The sequence below is a fragment of the Choloepus didactylus genome, chromosome X, assembly GCF_015220235.1.
Source record: "Choloepus didactylus isolate mChoDid1 chromosome X, mChoDid1.pri, whole genome shotgun sequence".
Classification (NCBI taxonomy): Eukaryota; Metazoa; Chordata; class Mammalia; order Pilosa; family Megalonychidae; genus Choloepus; species Choloepus didactylus.
Window position 1 is genome coordinate 20,203,691 of NC_051334.1, and position 19,387 is coordinate 20,223,077.

Sequence of the window (19,387 nt, forward strand, 5' to 3'; positions counted from 1 at the left end):
TGATCCTTGTTTTAAAGTAGTAGAGAACTTGGTAAAATTGAGTTCTGATGTCGGATGGAAGGCAGAATTTGAAAGCAATGAGCTGAGTATTTAGCTGAGAAGATTTCCAAACTAAATGTGGAAAGTGCATCCTGGTTTCTCCTTGAAGCTTATAGTAAAACGTGAGAGGAAAGGTATAAGCTGAGTACTGAAATCCTGGGCACAAAAAAAACAGAAATTGATGGTTTGGAGAATTCTGAGCTCCTGGAAATGAGTCCCCAGAGAATAGTGCTCCATGTGAGAATTTAACTGAACATGGAAGTGCAAGTCAGGATTTCAAATGCAGTTATCCAGAAAGCATTTGTGGAAAGTTCTCTTGTCTGATGGCTCGGACCCCTGTGTACTACATGTGAAACCAACAAGTTTTTTTGCGAGATCTGTATGAACGGAACCACTGCCAGCCTGGAATAAAAGGGTCAGAAAGAGACAGATGGAAGGAAGAAATGACTTCGAAGGCAAAACCATAGAATCTGAGGTCTGGACCAAAGATGTTTTCTTGGGCTAAGAGAGCAAGCCCACCCATGTATGTGGAAAAGGTGAGTATACCCTGACACTTGGAGAGGGCAGGCCTTCTGCCCTGTTGCTCAGGAAGAATGTTACCACCCTGGTTTTCTCAGATGTGTAAGGGGTTGTGGAGAGTCTGGCTGCCACCCTGATGCTTGATGAGAGTGGAACCTTCACCCCAGTAGTCGGGGAGATCATGACCCTTGCACAAGCCCTTGGAAAGGGTGGGGCTGCTGCTCCATCAGGCCTGGAGGACAAAACATTGTTCCATAGATGACTCTCAGACCTTGAAATCTAATGGACTATGCTCTGCAGGATTTCAGAATTGTTGGGGAACTGTGACCCCTGTTTTCCTTCCAGTTTCTTCCTGTGGGAGTGGGAATGTTTATCCTTATGACTATCCCTCCATTGTACATTGGAAGCAGATAGCTTGTTCTCTAGGTTTCACAGGTCTACAGACAGAGGGGAATTATGCCCCAGGACAGACCACACCTATAACGGATTTCGATGAGACTTTGTACTTAGTATTGTTACTGAAATGACTTAAGGCTTTTGGGATATTGTGATGGAATGAATGTGTTTTGCATCTAGAAAGAACATGTTTTTTTTAGGGTCCAGAGGGTGAAGTTTGGTGGTTTGAAGCTGTATGTACCCCAGAAAAACATGTTCTAAAACTTACTCCATTCCTGTGGGTGTGGATCTATTGTAAGTAGGACCTTTTGAGGAGCTACTTCAGTTAAGGTGTGGCCCTCCTTATGGCAGAGGAGGCCAGGATCGATGGCAGCTGGTCTTTGGGAAGAAAGCATCACCTTGATTTGGACATTTTTCTCAGCCTCAAAACTGGAAGCTTGTAAGCAAATAAATTCCCATTGTTAAAGCCAAGGCAGCTCATGGTATCTGCTTTGAGCAGCCTAGGAAACTAAAACAGTAGTCTTTTATAATGGAAGTTGGTAAGAATTCTGAAGTGAGTAAAGAGTCCAGGTTTTTATTGCTTTTGTGTTTGGCAAGGTGGTGTTGGGGTGTTGAGGTATGGGGTAGGCGTGAAGGATAAGGGTCAGGAGGAATTGGTCTGTCTCACTCTCTGTTTTTCTCTCTGTTTCTCTCTGCTGCTGCTCCTCCCCTGCTATGATGTACATGCTTATTTCTCTTCAAATTCCTACTTGCAGTACAACAAGTTTATTTCTGTACATCACCTCTGAAGACTGTGTGAGAATTGATGGCTCTAAGGGTCTCCTATTATTACTGCTGCAGATATTATGGAGTCAATACTACATCTGTAAGCCATGTGCAGAGACTGTATAGATTCCCCTTCCAAGCAAATAGGGGGCCGAGAGCTCTAATTTGGACTGAAACTTGGATAGAGTGGGGAAGGCCTTGCCCTGAGCCTGGGATTTGGACCAAAAGGGAACTCAAAACAGCTGGGCTGAGGCAAGACTGGGAATTGTCAAGAGGCTAAATCCATGGTGGGATGGGGCAGGGGCGGCTGGCAGAGAGGTGAAAGCAGCTGGAAGGCCAAAGGGCTCCAACGTGGGGCTGCCAACCTTAGTAGAGGGACGAGAGGGGTGGGAGGGAGTGGGTGTGTGTGGACATTCTCCGAGGCAGTGATTCACAGAGAGCCAGGAAGCTGTTTGTAGGGAGCACAGGAAAAAGTTAAGGTCACTGAAGAGTTTAGAAAAAGGGGGGCAAATACCTGCCACTCAGCCCTCTGATTTTGCCTTGAAAAATCCATGGTGTGTGGATTTTTGGCCTCCTAGAAATACTCACCTTGATCTGTTGCACTCCAGTTCACTGGTGACATTCAGAGTAAGTGAGACACATAGTTCTAGAGAAACTTTTGAGGCTGGGGAGACAGGACAGGAGGGATGAGCTCAAATAAGTTCTTGTAAATGCCGTGGAAGTGTGAGTTTAACCATGCCAAGCTGGAAAGATGTGTGCACAAGGACTAGGTCTTGTTAATGAAGTGGCTCTTGTAATTGGAGCCAAGTAGAATTTAACTGGAAAGGCTTAGTAGAAAAATGAATCTCAGGCAAAGTGTGTTGAGTCATAGTTCAAACAATGGGGATGGGGATGAAGGGATGGGGCTGCAAGGGTTGGAGAGTCATGTGTGAGGGGAAAGGTGGAAGGTAGCAAGTTTAATGCAAGGGAGCCAGATGATGGAAGACCTCAAGGCAAAATCATGATGCCATTCAGGGGTGGGTGTTGGGAGCTACTGCCTATGAATGGAACTGATTAAGATGGCTCTCGAGGAGGGTGATCAATTGCTGCTGTTCTTCGATTAGATTAAACATGGCAGCAGCTAGAAGCTTAGATTTGGTGTTGGCAAAATGGCCAAGAACATGAATATTGGGGACAGAAAGAGTGTGAAGTGTCAGGGCTGGTGTTCTGGTTTGCTAATGCTGCCGGAATGCAAAATACCAGCAATGGATTGGCTTTTATAAAGGGGTTTACAAAGTTTCAGTCTTAAGTCCATAAAGTGTCCAAGGTAAGGAATCAACAATAGGATACCTTCACTGAAGGATGGCCGATGGCATCTGGAAAACCAATGTTAGCTGGAAGGTACGTGGCTGGCGTCTTCTTCCTTTGCTCCAAGGTTGTGTTTCAAAATGGCATTCTCCAACGGTCGTCTTGAAAATGTCTGTCTCAGCTGCAGCAGCGAGCTCCTTCTGTCTGAGCTCTTATCTAGGGCTCTAATAAACTAATCAAGGCCCATGCTGAATGGGTGGGGCCACACCTCCATGGGAATTATCTAATCAGAGTTATCACCTACAGTTGGGTGGGTCGCATCTCTGTGGAAACAACCTAATCCAAAGGTTCCAACATAATCAACACTAATAAGTCTGCCCCCACAAGATTGCATCAAAGAACATGGCTTTTTCTGGGGGACATAATGTATACAAACCAGTACAGCTGGAGATGTGGATTTTGAAATGGGTGTCTAGGTGATAATTGAATGCATATATCCAGCAGTGGGGGTAGAGGAAACTCAAGTCTAAAGAAACAGCAAGGAAAGCGGGGACATAAGAGCATGAGCTGTTGAGAAAATTATCATGGGTAGCAGTGGTATCCAGAGAGTTTACTGTTCTTCAGTGAAAATTTGCTCCGAGGAATGAAGAGATGGTGTTATGGGTCATGAAATATGGAGGTCATTATCTGGATATCACAGGTGAAAGTGGGATGTTTTCCTCAATTATCCAACTTCAGTTTGGCTGTCAAAACCTCACCTTCAGTACATTTTGCCCATTCACATTATAAATGAGGAAGGAATTCCAGATAGTCCCTTTTGTATTGGGGAGAATATTTCACAATGAACAGGATGTGAACGTTTCCTCTATTTTTTCTTAAGCTTAATCCTGCCTGAATTGATGTCTTTTTTTTCTCTCCCCAAATTGGGCACCACACCAAAGTCTTGAAAAACTTTTATTATAATACTGTGCAGATGTTTTGGCACATGTAGAAAGTAGTCATGCAGTAAGAAACAGTTCATTTGAAAAAAATAACCAAAATCTCTTTCCAACAGATAATGATTCCACAAGAAAACCGAACCAGTGAGGCCATGTACAACAAAATGAACATTTCTGAACTGGGTGCTCTGATACCTGAGGTTAGTGAAAACTATCCAGGAAATTTTACCTGAAGTGATCATTTTACAAGTGATTGTATTTCATATGTGTGTAAATTTTTGCTTTGTAAAACCAACTATTAGTTTTTGGGTACTGTCTTTGTCAAGCATCACATAAAGTGTCCCTTGTTTGTGCACCAAAAAGGAATGCTTTCTGCTGCAGGGAACAGAAAATCTTTCCAACAGAAGCTTAAAAACTTCAAGTCTGTTTTCTCACATGACGAAAGTGTACACATAGGTGATTGTTGGTGTTGGTTCACCTGTTTAACAATTTCATGAAAGACCCAAGTTCTTTCTATCTTTCCACTCCACTCTTCATAGTATGTTGGGTTTTTAACTTCCTATTTGATGACTCATGGTTGCAAGATGGCTACTCCATCTCCATATATCACATCTGCCATCAGGACAGGAAAAAGGGGGATGAGCCAGTGATGACCACAGCTGGCTCTTTTATTAGAAGGAACAAAAGCTTTCCAGAATACATCCAGATGTTTTCCCCTTATTTCTTACCCATTAGGATTGGGTCATGTGGCTACCCCTACCTACACAGGAGTCTAGGCAATTGAGTAACTGGTTTTCCATTTCAGTAATGGAGGCAGGAAAGGAAAGGGACAAAAGTTTGGAAATGACTTTTGGGGTAACCAATCTGAAACACCAAATGGTGTTTTAGGTAAGATCAAGATGCTCTGAAGAATGGTGGCATGTTACCTTTTGCTGTTGCTTGTTTTCTTCTATGTTTAGAAAGGCTATGCCAGAGAGAAGACCAGTAATTTACGGGGGCATCTGCATCTGTGTGTATATACAAGTAAATGAATGAGGGAGCAAGGGAGAGTGCAGGATAGAGAGAGAATATAGGAAAGAGAGAGGGAGAGTACGGGAGAGAAGGAGGGGATAGTAGAGGAGGGAGGGAGGGAGAGTACAGGAGGGAAAGGAGGAGGGAGGGAGGCAGAACATAGGCTAGAGGGAGTGTTCAGGGTGGGGAGAGAGCAGGGTGGGGAGAGAATGAAAGAGGGAGGAGTTCAGGATGGAGGGGAGAGTGCAGGAGGGGCCAAGGGTGCAAATGAGCATATTACTATGTGAGTGTGGGTGTGTTATCCATAAGTAGATAGTACCAGAACACAGGTTCCATTTATGATTAAGACAGTAGGTCTGGGTGGCAGTGAGCAGGGGTTTATTTTCTAGATTTGAGCAGTTGCATCTTTAATTGTTTGGTCTGAAATCACAAGCCATGGGTTAATCTTCAACCTGCTTGATTTGCCTTTCTTCTTACTTGCTGCTTAACAGAGGTTCTCTCCTCTTTGTTTCTCTCTCTCTCACCTCAGTTTGACTGGCTGGGCTACATCAAGAAAGTCATCGACACTAAACTGTACCCCCACCTGAAGGACATTGGCCCCTCAGAGAGCTTGGTGGTCCGCGTCCCGCAGTACTTTAAGGATCTGTTTAAGATTTTGGGCTCTGAGAGGAAGAAGTAAGACCTTTCATGTGACTTTTACTGAGACTTTTGGTTTTCCTTTGAAAAATGTTTTTCAGGAATGATACATCATTCCTGACTCTTAGGGAAAGAAGAAAGACTCTTAGGGAAAATCGTGGTGCCCTTTGCAGCAAATTGGCCAGAACCATTGCCTGGTGTCATTTACTTGCTGCAATACAATAAATATGCAATGTTTATGCCCCTTATTTCTGGTCTTCTCCATACTCTTCTCTCCAAAGGCCTAAATTGTTTATCACTTTTGGGGAGTAGTTATATAATGATGTTATTTTTCTGAGATCTCTGTATGAACACCTTTTTTTCTTGTTCATTCTTGGTCTTTTGCTGCTTTCTTTTTAGCCAGTAAGTCACTTTGTGGCAATAAGCCAAAGTACCTGTATTGAAGAGACATAAGGCCACTGTGAGGGCTATAGAAAATTGCACAACTTCAAGAACTGTCAATTTTTTCTTATTTGAAAGAATGTTTTAGAATTTGTTGCTTTGCTACTGTAACACTGCAAAGAAAGGACTCCTTAAAGTGCCCAGAATGAGAATTTTACGTGTTTGTAAAGTCATTCATATTTGACTCCAGAAAATGAAGCATAGAAAGGTCAAGTAGTTTACAAAGACAATTTGCTAAGCTAATTGCTAGGTCATGATTAAAAATCATACTTTCTTGTTTGGACTCAAACAAGGCTATCTGTGTTGCCAGGAGTTATTTAAAAAGAAAAGTCATCTACAGAGTCCTAGGAATAAAATTTAGCATCCTTCCCCACTCATGGAAATACTTAGACACCTTTGAAGAGCTGCTGTTCTTTTAAATTTGATATCTTCTGATGATAAAAGCAATATGTGTTCTTTGAGGAAAGCAGGAAGGGAAGGGAAGAAACATTAAATTCACTTGAAGTTCTACCATTTAGAGATAAACAGTGATTCTTTGAAGATTTTTCTAAATGAAGAATCTAGAGGTAGGTATGTGTATGTGTCGGGTAGAGCTATACAAAGCGTGCTTCGTGGACATAATACTAGACGTATCACTTTGGGTCTGTGTTAAAAATACTGAGTTCAAGGACCCTTCATAGATTATCATACAGTAGATCTGAGGTGAGGCCCAGGAATCTATTTTTAACAAGTATGACAGGAGATTCTTATGATTAGGATTTTTTGTGGGGGAGGATCCCTGCATTAGAAGACTTGTTTGTAAGTAGTTTCTCACTCCGTAGTACTATAAAATCTGACCCAAATGATTTTCTACTCAGTGGCTTGAGTTACTCAGCACCTTTTTAATGTTGGTGGTAATTAGTTGGAAGGTAGAGTTTGTTATGCTATGTATTCATTTTTTAGTGTCTGGTGAGTCAATTTCAGTTGTAAATTAGCAGGTACTTTTGGAAAGAAGCCTAATTTACAACCAGAGGATAGAGTGGAACTAGGTTCACTGTTATTAGAAAACTCATGTATATGATGATGATTGTACTTTAGAATTGCAGGACCTTTTATAACAAATGGAACAAGGAAAGACTGTAATTAGAGGGAAATTTTCATCTGTTTCTTGTCAAAATGGTAATTGGACAGATGTAAACATAGCAAATGACAATAGGAGAAAACAGAAAAATTACCTGCTGGCATTGTATACATAGAAAACTCCATTTAAAAATAAAGACAAAAGCAAATCTCTTTCACACAATTGTTTACCACCTAACAACCAGTTCATCAGAAACAACTTATATTCTGTGTATTCTTGTAAGATTTCAAGACACTGTATGCATCATGAGGCGATAGATAATACTTTATTTGTATAGCACAGTAAGTGTTTTATATTGTTGATTACATTTGATCATCCTCACTTGTGTGGCTCTGCAAGGGTGGTCAAGGGAATGTCCTCCTGGGTCTCCAGAGTCATCATGTTGAGCAGGGTGTGCCAACTGCTGTAACAAGTACCTCTAAACTCTCATTGTCTTGTACAATAAAAATTGTACTCTCTGCTCATGGAACAGTCCAACATGGGTGTCCCTGCGAGGCAGCTTTCGTCTGAGCCATGACTCGGGAATCCAGGCTCCTTCCATCTTGTGGCTCTGCCCTCCTCTGGGTTTTTAGAATCCTCTCCATTCAGCTGGTGGATGGGGAAGGTGGAGAGGGTGCAGAATTGCATGAGGTTTTTATGGGAAGGCCTAGAAGTAGTGTACATCACTTCTACCCATATTCTCTTGGCCAGAATGCAGTCATATGACCCAATCTAATTGCTAGGGAGGTTGAGAAACAGTCTGGCTGTGTGCCCAGGGGGAAAAGGAGTTGGAGTTTCCCTAGGCACACCTCTATCAAAGAACTTCGCTTATTTTCTTGAAATGACCGTTTTTCTTGATTTCTTCCCTCCTACCCCCCTTGACACAGTGAACAGCCTGATGCGAGGCACTCCTGTCATCATTTGTGTAACAGGCCTAGCACAGTGCTTCTCACATAGTAGACCCTTCCTAAGAATTTCTAGATGTTAACCAGAGGCCCATCACCACCAGGCAGGAGCTGACATATGAGCAGAACCCAAAAGGATAAAGGAGGAGTTTTCCAGGTAGGAGAGAGTGGAAGGAAAATGATTGTTGAGCATCTCGGGTGGTGGGTCCAGCATGAATGTGGATGATACCCTCAAGGTTGGAGTAGAGAGAGCTGGGTAGGCTTTGAGGGGCTGGTTTAGGCTCAGAAAGTCTAGAGGAAAGGCTTCCACTTAATGGCCCCAGCATCCGCCCACCTCCTTCCTGGAGGCACCATTGAAGAAACAGCCAGCCAACCCTTTTCAAGTTGGTTGTTTCTGTTGTGTCTCTGTTCTGGGAACCTATCTATGAAAATCACACATGGATCATGATGATACTAACCACCATTATGGTTAACAGTAATCTTTAATCCTTATAACAACTCTAGGTGGTGTTCCCATTTCACAGATGAGAAAGCTGAGGTTGAGCAACTTGCCCAAGGACACACCTCTGAGAGGAAGCATAGCTGAAACTCTAAAGTGGGTCACTCTCATTTATATAGCCTGTCTCTTTTCCATACGGTGAAGTGTATGGAAAAGAGATTTGTTTTAGACATTTCACTGCTTTTCTTTTCTTTTTTTAAAGAGATAGGCAATTCTCCTGCCAGGTTTCAGAGTTCCAAATCTATCCTGGTTTAGTATCAGCTGCTCAAATTAGAAATCTTGACTGCTGCCTCCCGCCTTATATCATACCCATTGCCAGCCTGGTGGGATTAGGCCTCTCCTTCTGGCTGAGTGTCTGTGGGGCAATGACACTGACTCTTTGGTAGGGGGGTGCATAGCACAAAGCTGGAGCAATGAGAGATGGTGGTCTAACGACCACATTGGCTCTTAAGGTACAGCGAGTAGGTAACCAGGACAGGGCCACTCAGAGGCATCAGCTGGGGGTTGCCTATGGGGCAGGAGGAGTTGGTGTTCAAGGTGGAAAGGGGGTGAGGACATAGTGATGCCCTGGATCCCTCGAGTTGTGTGCATCTTTTCCCAGCTCTGTGGTCAGTGATCTCACATTGATAGTTTGAAATTGACCACGGTGGCGCATATTTAAACCATGAAAATCAGCAAAAAAAAAAAAAAAAAAAAAAAAAAGCAGAATGTCAGGCCCCATCCTAAACCTACTGAATTAGAATCTGCAATTTAATAAGATCTCTAAGGGATTCATATACACATTAAAGTTGAAGAAACACTGATCTAGTATTTAGGAAGTCCCAAGTTTAGCTGTATGTGCAGAAACATGAGGAGATGGAGTTTTCCTCGACCAGTGGTTCTCAAATCTGACATGCCTCAGAATCACATAGAGGGCTTGTTAAAACCCAGATTCAGATTGCTGGACCTCATCCCCACAGTTTCTGACTCAGTAGGTCTGGGGTAAGGCTCAGGAATTTTCTAATAGGTTCTCAGGTGATCCTGAAGCTGCTGGTTCAGGGCCACACTTTGAGAACCACTGACTTAGACATACCTCTGGGCAATCTTTGGGATTTAGGAAGACCTCTTTGACTTTGAGAACTTTTGAGAAGAACCCCTTTGGCTCACCTCAGGTAGCATGACAGAGAGGAGCAAATGCAAGCTCTGGAATTTGAAGACCCAAATGTTAATCCCGGATTTGACATTTCCTTGCAAGTCCCTTGGTCTGTGACCTTTGTTTTTTCATCTGAGAATGGAGATAGTATTAATAGTAACTGCTCCATAGAATTGTAATGAGGATCAAAGAACATACTTCATGATTTTTTAAATGCAATACAAATGTAAGCTGTCATTAATTGAGATGGGGCAACCAATACTTCTTAAAAAACAAAACAAAATAAAAAACCAAAAACTTCCAAGCCAGAGGCTTTGGGAAATGAATTCATGTTGCTATTTTAGTGGTGGGTTCTCTCGTTCTCTCCTGGGGGTACTTTGCTTTCCTTCACTTTATTTATTGCCATTTGGGGAAATTACCATACTGTTGAGAATGCTTTTTGAAGAAAAAAGATATTATATATTATTTTCAAGGACTATCCCTGAGTCTGATTTTTGTGTTTTGATGTACTCTGAGCATTAGGTGGCAGTGATTCAGTCATTACGGTCATATCTGCTCCTAGTGTGATAATGTTAGGACTCCGAAGCTGTGCTCTACAGCTTCCTGTCAGTATATTTATAACACACTGGAGAAACTCATCAGCACCAATGTCTCGCTGTGTGAGCTTCTCCGCATTCCATCTTCCAGCTCTCACAGGTCTTGTTTTTATGCTGTCGTCTTAGTAATGCCTGAGCTGTGAAGGCCTCACACCCTATTCTTCTTTCGTACCTATGAAAGCGCCTTTGTCAGAGTGTTTTGGGGTCTCTGTGACTGGCAAGGAAGTCTTTGCTGAACTAGAAGTGTTAATTTATCCCAGGTAGCAGAGTGAAAAGCACGCAGACTTTAGAGTTAGATACACCAAGGCCTGGTCTAGCATCCATCGCTTATTACAGTAAGCGATGTAATAAGCTTATTGTAACTTGGCTGCCCTTTGGACTTAGCTGGGGCAATTGAAAAACAGTGCTTCTGCTGGATCCCACCCTAGAGATTCTGATTTAATTGGTCTGGAGTTGTCTGGACATCTGGACTGCTAAAGCTCCCCAGGTGATTCTACTAAGGTTGAAACCCACTGACTTTGTGATCGTGAGGAGGTACTTAATGGTTCTAAGCCTCACGTTTCCTTCTATATAAAACTGGTATAACAGCATCGCTCGGCTAGTGGTGCTGTGAGGTGACAGATAATGTGAGATGCCTACCTGGTATGTTTTTATGGAAAGGCCAACTCTTCTAAAACCCCAGCATACTTCCTCCATACTACCTCTTCTACCCCAGCCATCAGAGCCCGTCCTAACAACTTTCCCAGCTAATCTGGCTCATCATTGCCTCTTTTGAGGGAATATCTTTTGAATTCATTTAGGGACATCTGCCAGCCATTGGCTTCCTCCTAATCTATACCTGTGGGTTTAGCACAGCACTCACACCCAGCAAGCAATGTTTTAAGGTTGAAGAACATACTGTTCTTGTGTTAGGGTCTGGGTCAGATCTGGTGATGTTCTAGACAATGTACCTTGATTGCTGCTTGTGTTTCCCCGATGTAGCTGGCCTTCCTGCTCACCATCCCCTCCAACACATAAGCCCTTTCCTACATTAGCCTGTCCAGAATTCATGTTCCTGTGCCACACACCAAAGCCTTCCAACTCTTAGGCACAGTCCTCTCATGAAGCCTGCCTTCATGCCTCAGTTGGAGGTGTGCCCTCCTTCCGGTGAAGTCTCTGGCATGCACTTTGTGAGTCCTTTCTTTTGTATGCTAGAGTCAGCCAAATTACCGTTTATGCTGTTGCCTCATCTCTCCTAAAAGTTTCAGTAACTCAGGGGCTATATCTTTCTCACCTTTCCAATTCCCCAGCACCTAGAACCAGCAATACATACTTGGGTGCTCAGAATGTATTGGTTGGGTGAATGGCAGAAGGATCCCTTGTGCACTTACAGTGTGTTCCTTCAATTCAGAAACCTGATTATATGAACAAGACCAAATCTGAGGACATGTGTCCCCAACTAGACTCTAAGTTCTCAGAGTGTGGGAACTGGGTTCCTATTGTTTTACATTCCTCATGGCATCTGGCATAATACTTGGTCAACAATAAGTGCTCAGTCAACACTTCTTGTCTTGCTCGGGAATGTAGGGATGTGAATTGAAAAGCTCCAAAGGAATGACCTAAAACCACACGTTTATTATAGTGGCCTCAATGGAGCATGGATGGGGACTGGACTTTTTTGGTTAGAGTCGTGGTCTCTTAAGGGGAGTGTGCATTGTGTCCCAAATGAAAGAGGTAGAACTTCCATAGAGCTTTATTTTTTTAATTTAAATATAAGTAGGCTTTGTCAGGTTCTAAAATATAGATGGACATGGACCCCTCATTTGATCCATATGACACACATGATGGGAGGCAGTGTCACCTTCCTTTGTTTACATTCAGTATATTGAAAACAATGTGGAGCAGTTTACATGTACATGTAGATTTATGGATTTTATTATACAGTTTAAATTTACATAATGGACCAGTGTCATTCTTGCAGAGAAACTGGAATCAAGGCTGTTACTAATAATGTATATACAAATGAATGGCAAGAAAATGGCAGAAGTGACCCTTCTCTTATTCTAGTATGCCATCTTGGTTAGCCAGATGACAAGGTAAAAACAGTAGGAGAGCGTGTCAAACTAGATCTGACAAGAATATGGTCAAAAACTTCTGAATAGTCAAGAAGATTACTTGAAATGTGGATTTACCACCACTGTCATTATTGTATAAACCTAGTCCCATGTGGATAATGTGTCTTAAAGAATTAATAGTATTTGAAGGATTAACTAGGGACTTTAGAAATATTTGTGTTTCATTTTATCTCATGTTTCTAATTTCTATTTGTGTATTTGTTTAAAAATATTCCTAATTATTAGTCCATTTGTTTATCTCTATATAAATGAAATATACACATATTGGATATATACACTGAAAAATATTTTACCGATTGGTCTGCATGTCCACTGGGTTAGAGCACCATGTAAATGAGGGTGTGGGTTGTTCCTGGTGGGCCAGTTAGCTTCACCGTGTCACTCTACTGTCACATAGCTGGCTGATGCAAGAGCCATCTCAGGAATATCTGTTATCAGTCACCATGGTAATGGTGCAGCTGGGAAGGGATGGGTCATTAACAATCCATCATCACTATTGAGTGAGAAATTAACTCAGGTCACACATCCTTCTGAGGTCAGGGCATGGAGAAAAGGCAGAATGTACTTTGAAAATGTTACCAAACAAAATTAACAGATTTTTAAAAAATGTGCATTATGGACATTACATGAGCATATGGGTGGGGTTGTTCCATCTGTTTGGAAGTGAATAGCAACAACAAAAATTCTAGAACTTACTCATTGTCAAGTATTTTGTTATTTACTTTAACTTCAGTAACCCTATGAGGCAGGGACTCATCCTCACTGTATGACAAGGAAGGATAAATCAGAGAACTTAGATGACTTGCCCAAGGTCACATACCTAATAAATACAGAACCAGGGTGCAAATCTAAATAATTGGTATTAGCCAATATATTGCTAAAAGCAAAATATTACCTTTGCTACAGGCAAAACATACATTTGCATTTTATCAAGTCATCTAATGATTAGAAGGTATTGACAACTTCTAGACACAGAAGGCTGGGCAACAGTAAACTGTCCTTAGAAAGAAAGCAAAATGTTTACAGAGAGGCCCCGGGCCTGGAAACTTCATTTCATCTGTCTGTATTAGGTGGTGAAAGCAAGTCAATTTTGGACACTTTGGGTTGAGCTTATTGACACTGTATCATTTTATGTCATTTTCTCAAGCAATAGTTTTGCATTTTTGTATGAGCAAAACCTTCTTCCGTGGAGCTTTGCCAACAGGTTTTCCCAAGATGCTCTGTAGAGCATCAAAAATCAACCTAAAATACAATAAATGCACATCTCTCTCTGTTAAACAGGACCATTGCCAACTATTTGGGGTGGAGGATGGTTTATTCCAGAATTCCAAATCTTAGCAGGCGCTTTCAGTATCGGTGGCTGGAATTCTCACGGGTAAGTTTAAGAAGGTTGCAATGTTACATCACTGAATAACTTTATATGCTGGAACAAGCCATATGTTAACTGTTCCAATAAAAATCATCTTCTGGGATTGGACAGAGGGAGTTTTGTGGCCCAAGCCCTCCGTTTTTTTTTTTTTTTTTTTGCTTTACTTTTTATTGAGGTATAATTTATATACAATAAGGCACACTAAAGCTCTGCTTTGATAGGGTATCATAAAGGCATTTAGGGTGTTGGGTCCATCAAATTGCTTTCAAACTCTCTGCTTCTAATCACCTAATTCCCATTACTCTCCAGTGTTTTTAACTGGGTCATTGTAATTATAGTTATATTTCTTGGTGGTATACTTGTAACTACCTTTTATTTTCAGTATTCTGAATATTCAAAATGTGCACGATATATGTAATCATCTTTAATTTGGGAGTAGAGTTTGTCTTTAACTTTGACTAGATTTTTTAATCTTTGAGTGTATCCTAATTCTGCTAGGCCAAATAAGCCTAAACTTAGTTTTTTCTGAGATCTTGCTCAACTGCCTGAAAGGCTTTTCTTCTCCCCTCACATCTTCTCCCCTCTTACCTGGCTCTTTGATCTGTGCTTCTCTCCCACTCTTACTCGCCTCCTAATTTACATACATGTTAGTCTCTTCCCCTTTGTAGTCTGAGGCTTTTGTCTGAATAATTCTCTGATGTCCACCACTAGAGGACTTAAGGATTTTTTGACTTTTTAATTTTTTTTTTTAGTTTTTGTTTATTTAGCTTTTCTTAAATTTAAGATTAAGTGAATGGTGAATCTTATTAGCTATGCTTTCATCTAATAGACATTTTAGGTATTAGAGAAACTGGTAAGTAGAGTCATTCTTAGTGGATCATTACTCTTGAGGAGTAAACTCAGTCATTTTGGCTCTTTAAAGTCACCTAGAATATTGAGCTTTATAGAGAACAGCATAAAACAGCTATATTTAATTAGGTCATATCAAAGGGTTAAGTGAGGAAGAAAGTAGATCTTTTTTGTGTACGTGTATTTTTAACTCCAGTGGATCACATAAAAGATGGTACCCAGCTGTTTTTCCCCCTGACTGTGAAGCGAATAAGAGAGGTGCAAGAAGTAGTGTGTGAAAATTTGAGTTTAGGTATGAGGGGATGTTTCTTGGGCATGAAGTGCTAAGTATAATATCGAATTGGCAAAGAAGGTAGTAGGAGCTCTTTCTCTGGAGGTTTTAAAAATAGATTTATTCCTTAGCTCTGCAAGGGGTTTTGTTCCCAGAAGGCAGAGGAAGAATAGATGAATGTGTTAATACCATTTTCCCTGTACAAATAACATGTGCCTAAAATTGTGCAAGGGACCCCTCCAACCACCATTCAAATGCATCTCTCTCTCACTGCCTGCCTTCCCTTTGCATTTTAAGTCTGTCCCCCCACCCAACCTCCAAGGGCAACTTAAACTATATTTATTTTTCTGTTTTCATTCCCACAATTTTGATATAGCCTTCTGTATCCTGCTTTGGAGCCTCTTTACTTGTTTGCAAATATTTTCTTTGAATCATACAATTGGGACAGATGGGAAAAGTGTTTACTTCTGTATTTTACTTGGTTACAGTGTGCCTTTGCTATAACACAATGTAAATATGTTCCCTGGGTTGTTCCTGGTGGGCCATGTTCTCCTGGTCTGCCTGAGTGTACTACCCAGAGCAAGGAAATCCCCTTTGGACGGGAACGTTCATCATTCCCATTGATTCTAGACCTTTTCTCATGGTATTTTAGTTCTCAATATATATATTAAATACTATCTGGACTCTTGGACAACAGGGCATTCCCTGCTAACTGCAAAAAAGCTATGACATAAAAATCCTTTGTTTAATGGGAAAAATTGGAAGAAAAAATTAATACATTATTTTCCACTGTCAGAACATTTTTATTCAATTCAAAATATAACTGAGGCTGGCAGAAATTTCTTTGTCTGATTTCACCTTTGGCTCTAATATCTGACACAGATCAAATGGGTTGAGGTGTGCAAAGTTTTGTAGACTGTGTTTTCTTCAAGTTGTTTGACTTTTTTCAGCCATAAGTTTTTCCAAGTGAAGCTCAACCTGGACCGATTATCTCCCACAGGTAATCCAGGGAACCATGACTTTGCTGCCTCAGTGGGACAAATGTGTAAACTTTATCGAAAGTGCCCTCCCTTATGTTATTGGAAGAATGTTTGTGAATGTGCACTTCCAGGAAGATAAGAAGGAGATGGTAAGTGTTGTTCCCAGTGGTTGAGGTCTAAGTCAACAGGCCAGTATCAAGTCTTTCAGCTCTTCAAGGGATAAATCTAGATAACAGTTTTGCTTGGAAGAGGAATTCCTTCAGTACAATATTAACTAAAAGCTCAAACCTAAACATACTTGAATGTAGAGCATAGTCATGAAAATTAAGGAAATTTAGATGTGAGAAAATAAACATGAAATCGTGATGCATAAAGTCAGAATTTCTCCTGGATTAGTCAATGCTTAGGAAAAGAGAGGGCCTAGGCAATTTTATGATTGAATATTTAACTTTTATAATTACAAAAGGTAGAGATTTTCTAGTCACTCTCCTTTGTTTTAGAGATGAGGAAGTCGGAGACCCAGAGACAATGTGACTTGTATTATATTTAAGTATTAAGTGGCTTAAAAAATAGAAATAAATGCAGTTTTCCTCTCCTTTTCTTATGCTGTTTCCTAAAAACTTCAGAGATGTGACATTTATCCATACAGAAAACACTCTGTGACTGTTCTGTTTTCATAAATTAAAAAAAAAACTTTTATTTTGGAAATTTCTAAATATATACTAAAGTAGAAAGAGTAGTGTAATGAACCTCCACATACCTATTAGCTGTGGCTATTTTTAATTGCTGTAATTGTATTAATGGCCCAGCCAGATACATCTACTAATAAAAATTGATCTTTAGTTTCATTCATTTATTCAACAAATATTTATTGAATACCTATAATATGTCAGGCACTGTTCTAGGCACTTGGGAAATAGCAGGGAACTAAACAGATAAAGATCCCTGCCCTCATTGAGTTTACTTTCTAATATGGGGGCAGACAATAAAAAGTCTGTACAATATATCAACAAGTGTGTTCAAAGATGATAAGGACTCTGGACAAAATAAAAAGGAGACCAGGGTAAGGAGGAATTGGGAGTGCTGGAGGTTATATATGTGTAGGTGGGTTGTAGGGTTAAATAAGACGGTCAGGGAAAGCCTCACTGTGAAGATGACATTTGGCAGAGATTTGAAGGAGATGAGAGAATCAGATATGGCAAGATATTTACAGGAAAGAGTGTTTCAGGCAGAAGGAACAGCTAATGCAAAGACCCTAAGACATGGATGTGCCTGGAGGGCTCAGAGAACACAGGGAGGTCCATGTGGCTGGAGCAGAGTGAGCGAGGGTTGAGAGAAGTAAGCATGAGGGCAGTAATAACAGAGGAGCGGTGAGGTTTTCTAAGGCCTTGTAGGCCGTTATGAGAATGTTGGCTTTTACCCTGAGCAATGCAGAGTTTTGAGCAAAGACCTGATGTGATATGACTTATTTTGAAAGTATCACCCTGGCTGCTATGTTGAGAAGAGTCTGTAGGGGTCAAGGGTAAAATCAGGGGGACTAACTAGGAGATTATTGGAGGGATCAGGTCGGAGATGATGGTGACTTGGACCAGGTGGTAGCAGTGGAAGTCATCAGATGTGGTTGGATTCTGAATACATCCTCAAGGGTAGAGCTGACAATTTGCTGACATCTAGGATGAGAGATCTGAAAATAAGAGAGCTTTTGAGTAAATGGAAATACGAAGTATAGAGCTGCTGTTAACTGGGAATACTGTGAGAGGACCAAGTTTGGCAGAGAAGAACAGGAGTTTAGTTTTGGACATGTGGAGTTAAGATGTTATTGGACTTCCAAGTGGAGATGTCAAGGAGGCAGTTGGATATATGAGTCTGGAATTCAGAAGAGAGGTCGGGGCTGGAGATAGAAATGTGGGAGTCATCAGTGTATATAAGACAGGGTAAGATCTTTAAGGGCATGAGTGTAGGAAAGAGAGGTGGGCCAGGGACCGAGAACAAAGATACTAACTTGGGGAGATGAGGAGGAACCAGCTAAGGAGACTGAGAAGGAGTGAGCAGTTAGGTAGGAGGAAAACCAAGAGTGTGGTGTTCTAGAAGCCAAGTGAAAAAAGTATATCAAGAGGAGGGCATGATCACCTGTGCCAAATGCTGCTGAGGGGTTGAGTAAGATAACTGAGGATTGATCTTTGGATTTTGCAACATGGCATTCATCAGTGAAGTTTATGAGAACTGTTTTGGTGAAGTGTTGAGGGAGCAAAAGCTTGATTGGAAGGGGTTTGAGAGAGAATGGAAAGTGAGTGCAGTCAGCAAAGACATTTCTTTTTTGATAAGTTTTGTTATAATGGGGAGCAGGGGCGTGGGATGGTAGCTGGAGTCAAGAGAAGGTTTGCTTTAAGATGGGAGAAATCACGTTTGTATGTTAATGGGGAGCAGGAAAAGCTGATGATACAGGAGAGAAAGGGGAGGCTTGCTGGAATGATGTCCTTGGGTTGGCAAAAGGAGTGGATCTAGTGTACAGGTAGAGGAACTAGCTTCAGGTAGAAACATGAATGGTTCTTTGATGGCAACAGGGGGAAGGTGGAGTTTGTGCGTGAGGATGCTGGTCCACGGTGGGTAGGTAGCAGCAGCAGTAGAAGTCTGTAGGTGTTCTCTTCTGATTCTTCCAGGGTTCTCAATGAACAGCAAGAAAGGTCATCACATGAGCGTGGGCATGCGAGAGCTGTTGAAGGTTGGAGGCGAGAGGAGAAGGTGTGAAATAGTTGTGCAGCAGGGTGGGAGACTGAATCAATGGAGGAAATATAGTCTGGCTGCCTACAGGCAGTAATGCCTAGATGAAGTCCGAGGTCATGAATTTTAGAGACACCTGTCTGTGGCAGTGTATTCTCCTCCATCTGTTTTAGCAACATTGGAGGAGGTGGTATATTTTTAATTACAAATTTGGATTTAGCCAAGTTTTTCTTTGGTGTGTGTCTTCTTTGTGATTAATTATATTTCATAGGTGGCATGAAGCAAAATATCCAAGTATGGTTAACTAATAACAATCCATGTGGTCAATCAATTACAAATATATGATCAGCTTGGATGCAGGTAGTAATTAAATGCTGATTTTTAAGGCAAAAACATAACAAATCTGTTAGGTCATAATAATTCAAATGGTTGGTATTATGCACTGACACATAATAATACCAAATGGGGTTGGTATTATGTACTGATGCATAATGCATAAGTATGTATTATTTGCTGAAGTTTGCTTTGGAATACCATACATCTAAGTGCATTTACCTCTGTTAAAACAACTTTTTATTGTCTTTTGATACTTTGGAGAATTGTATGCAAAGTCTGAGACTTTATATTTGAACATGAAAGTTCGCTTCTTGCAAATAATTCCACTGGGGAATTGCATCTTATTTCAAAATATTCAATATCCTCATTGTGTTTTCTTTTGCTCCTTGGTCATAGTAAATGGACAGAGAACTTATCAAATAATCACACTGGTAACATAAGCTCTGGGAGGGATATAAAAACAATTAAGGGATAATGAAGTTTT

General features: G+C 41.0%; 1 protein-coding gene across 6 annotated transcripts in view; it reads left to right on the forward strand.

Moving 5' to 3' along the window:
• PHEX (phosphate regulating endopeptidase homolog X-linked) overlaps nucleotides 1-19,387 on the forward strand; it is a 259,988-nt gene that overhangs the window by 93,356 nt on the left and 147,245 nt on the right. For all 6 annotated transcript variants that reach the window (XM_037821360.1, XM_037821359.1, XM_037821363.1 and 3 more), the window contains 4 exons: nucleotides 4,061-4,144; nucleotides 5,485-5,630; nucleotides 13,659-13,752; nucleotides 15,867-15,995. In XM_037821360.1, coding sequence (XP_037677288.1) covers nucleotides 4,061-4,144; nucleotides 5,485-5,630; nucleotides 13,659-13,752; nucleotides 15,867-15,995 — 453 coding nt within the window. The remainder of the gene's footprint in view (nucleotides 1-4,060; nucleotides 4,145-5,484; nucleotides 5,631-13,658; nucleotides 13,753-15,866; nucleotides 15,996-19,387) is intronic.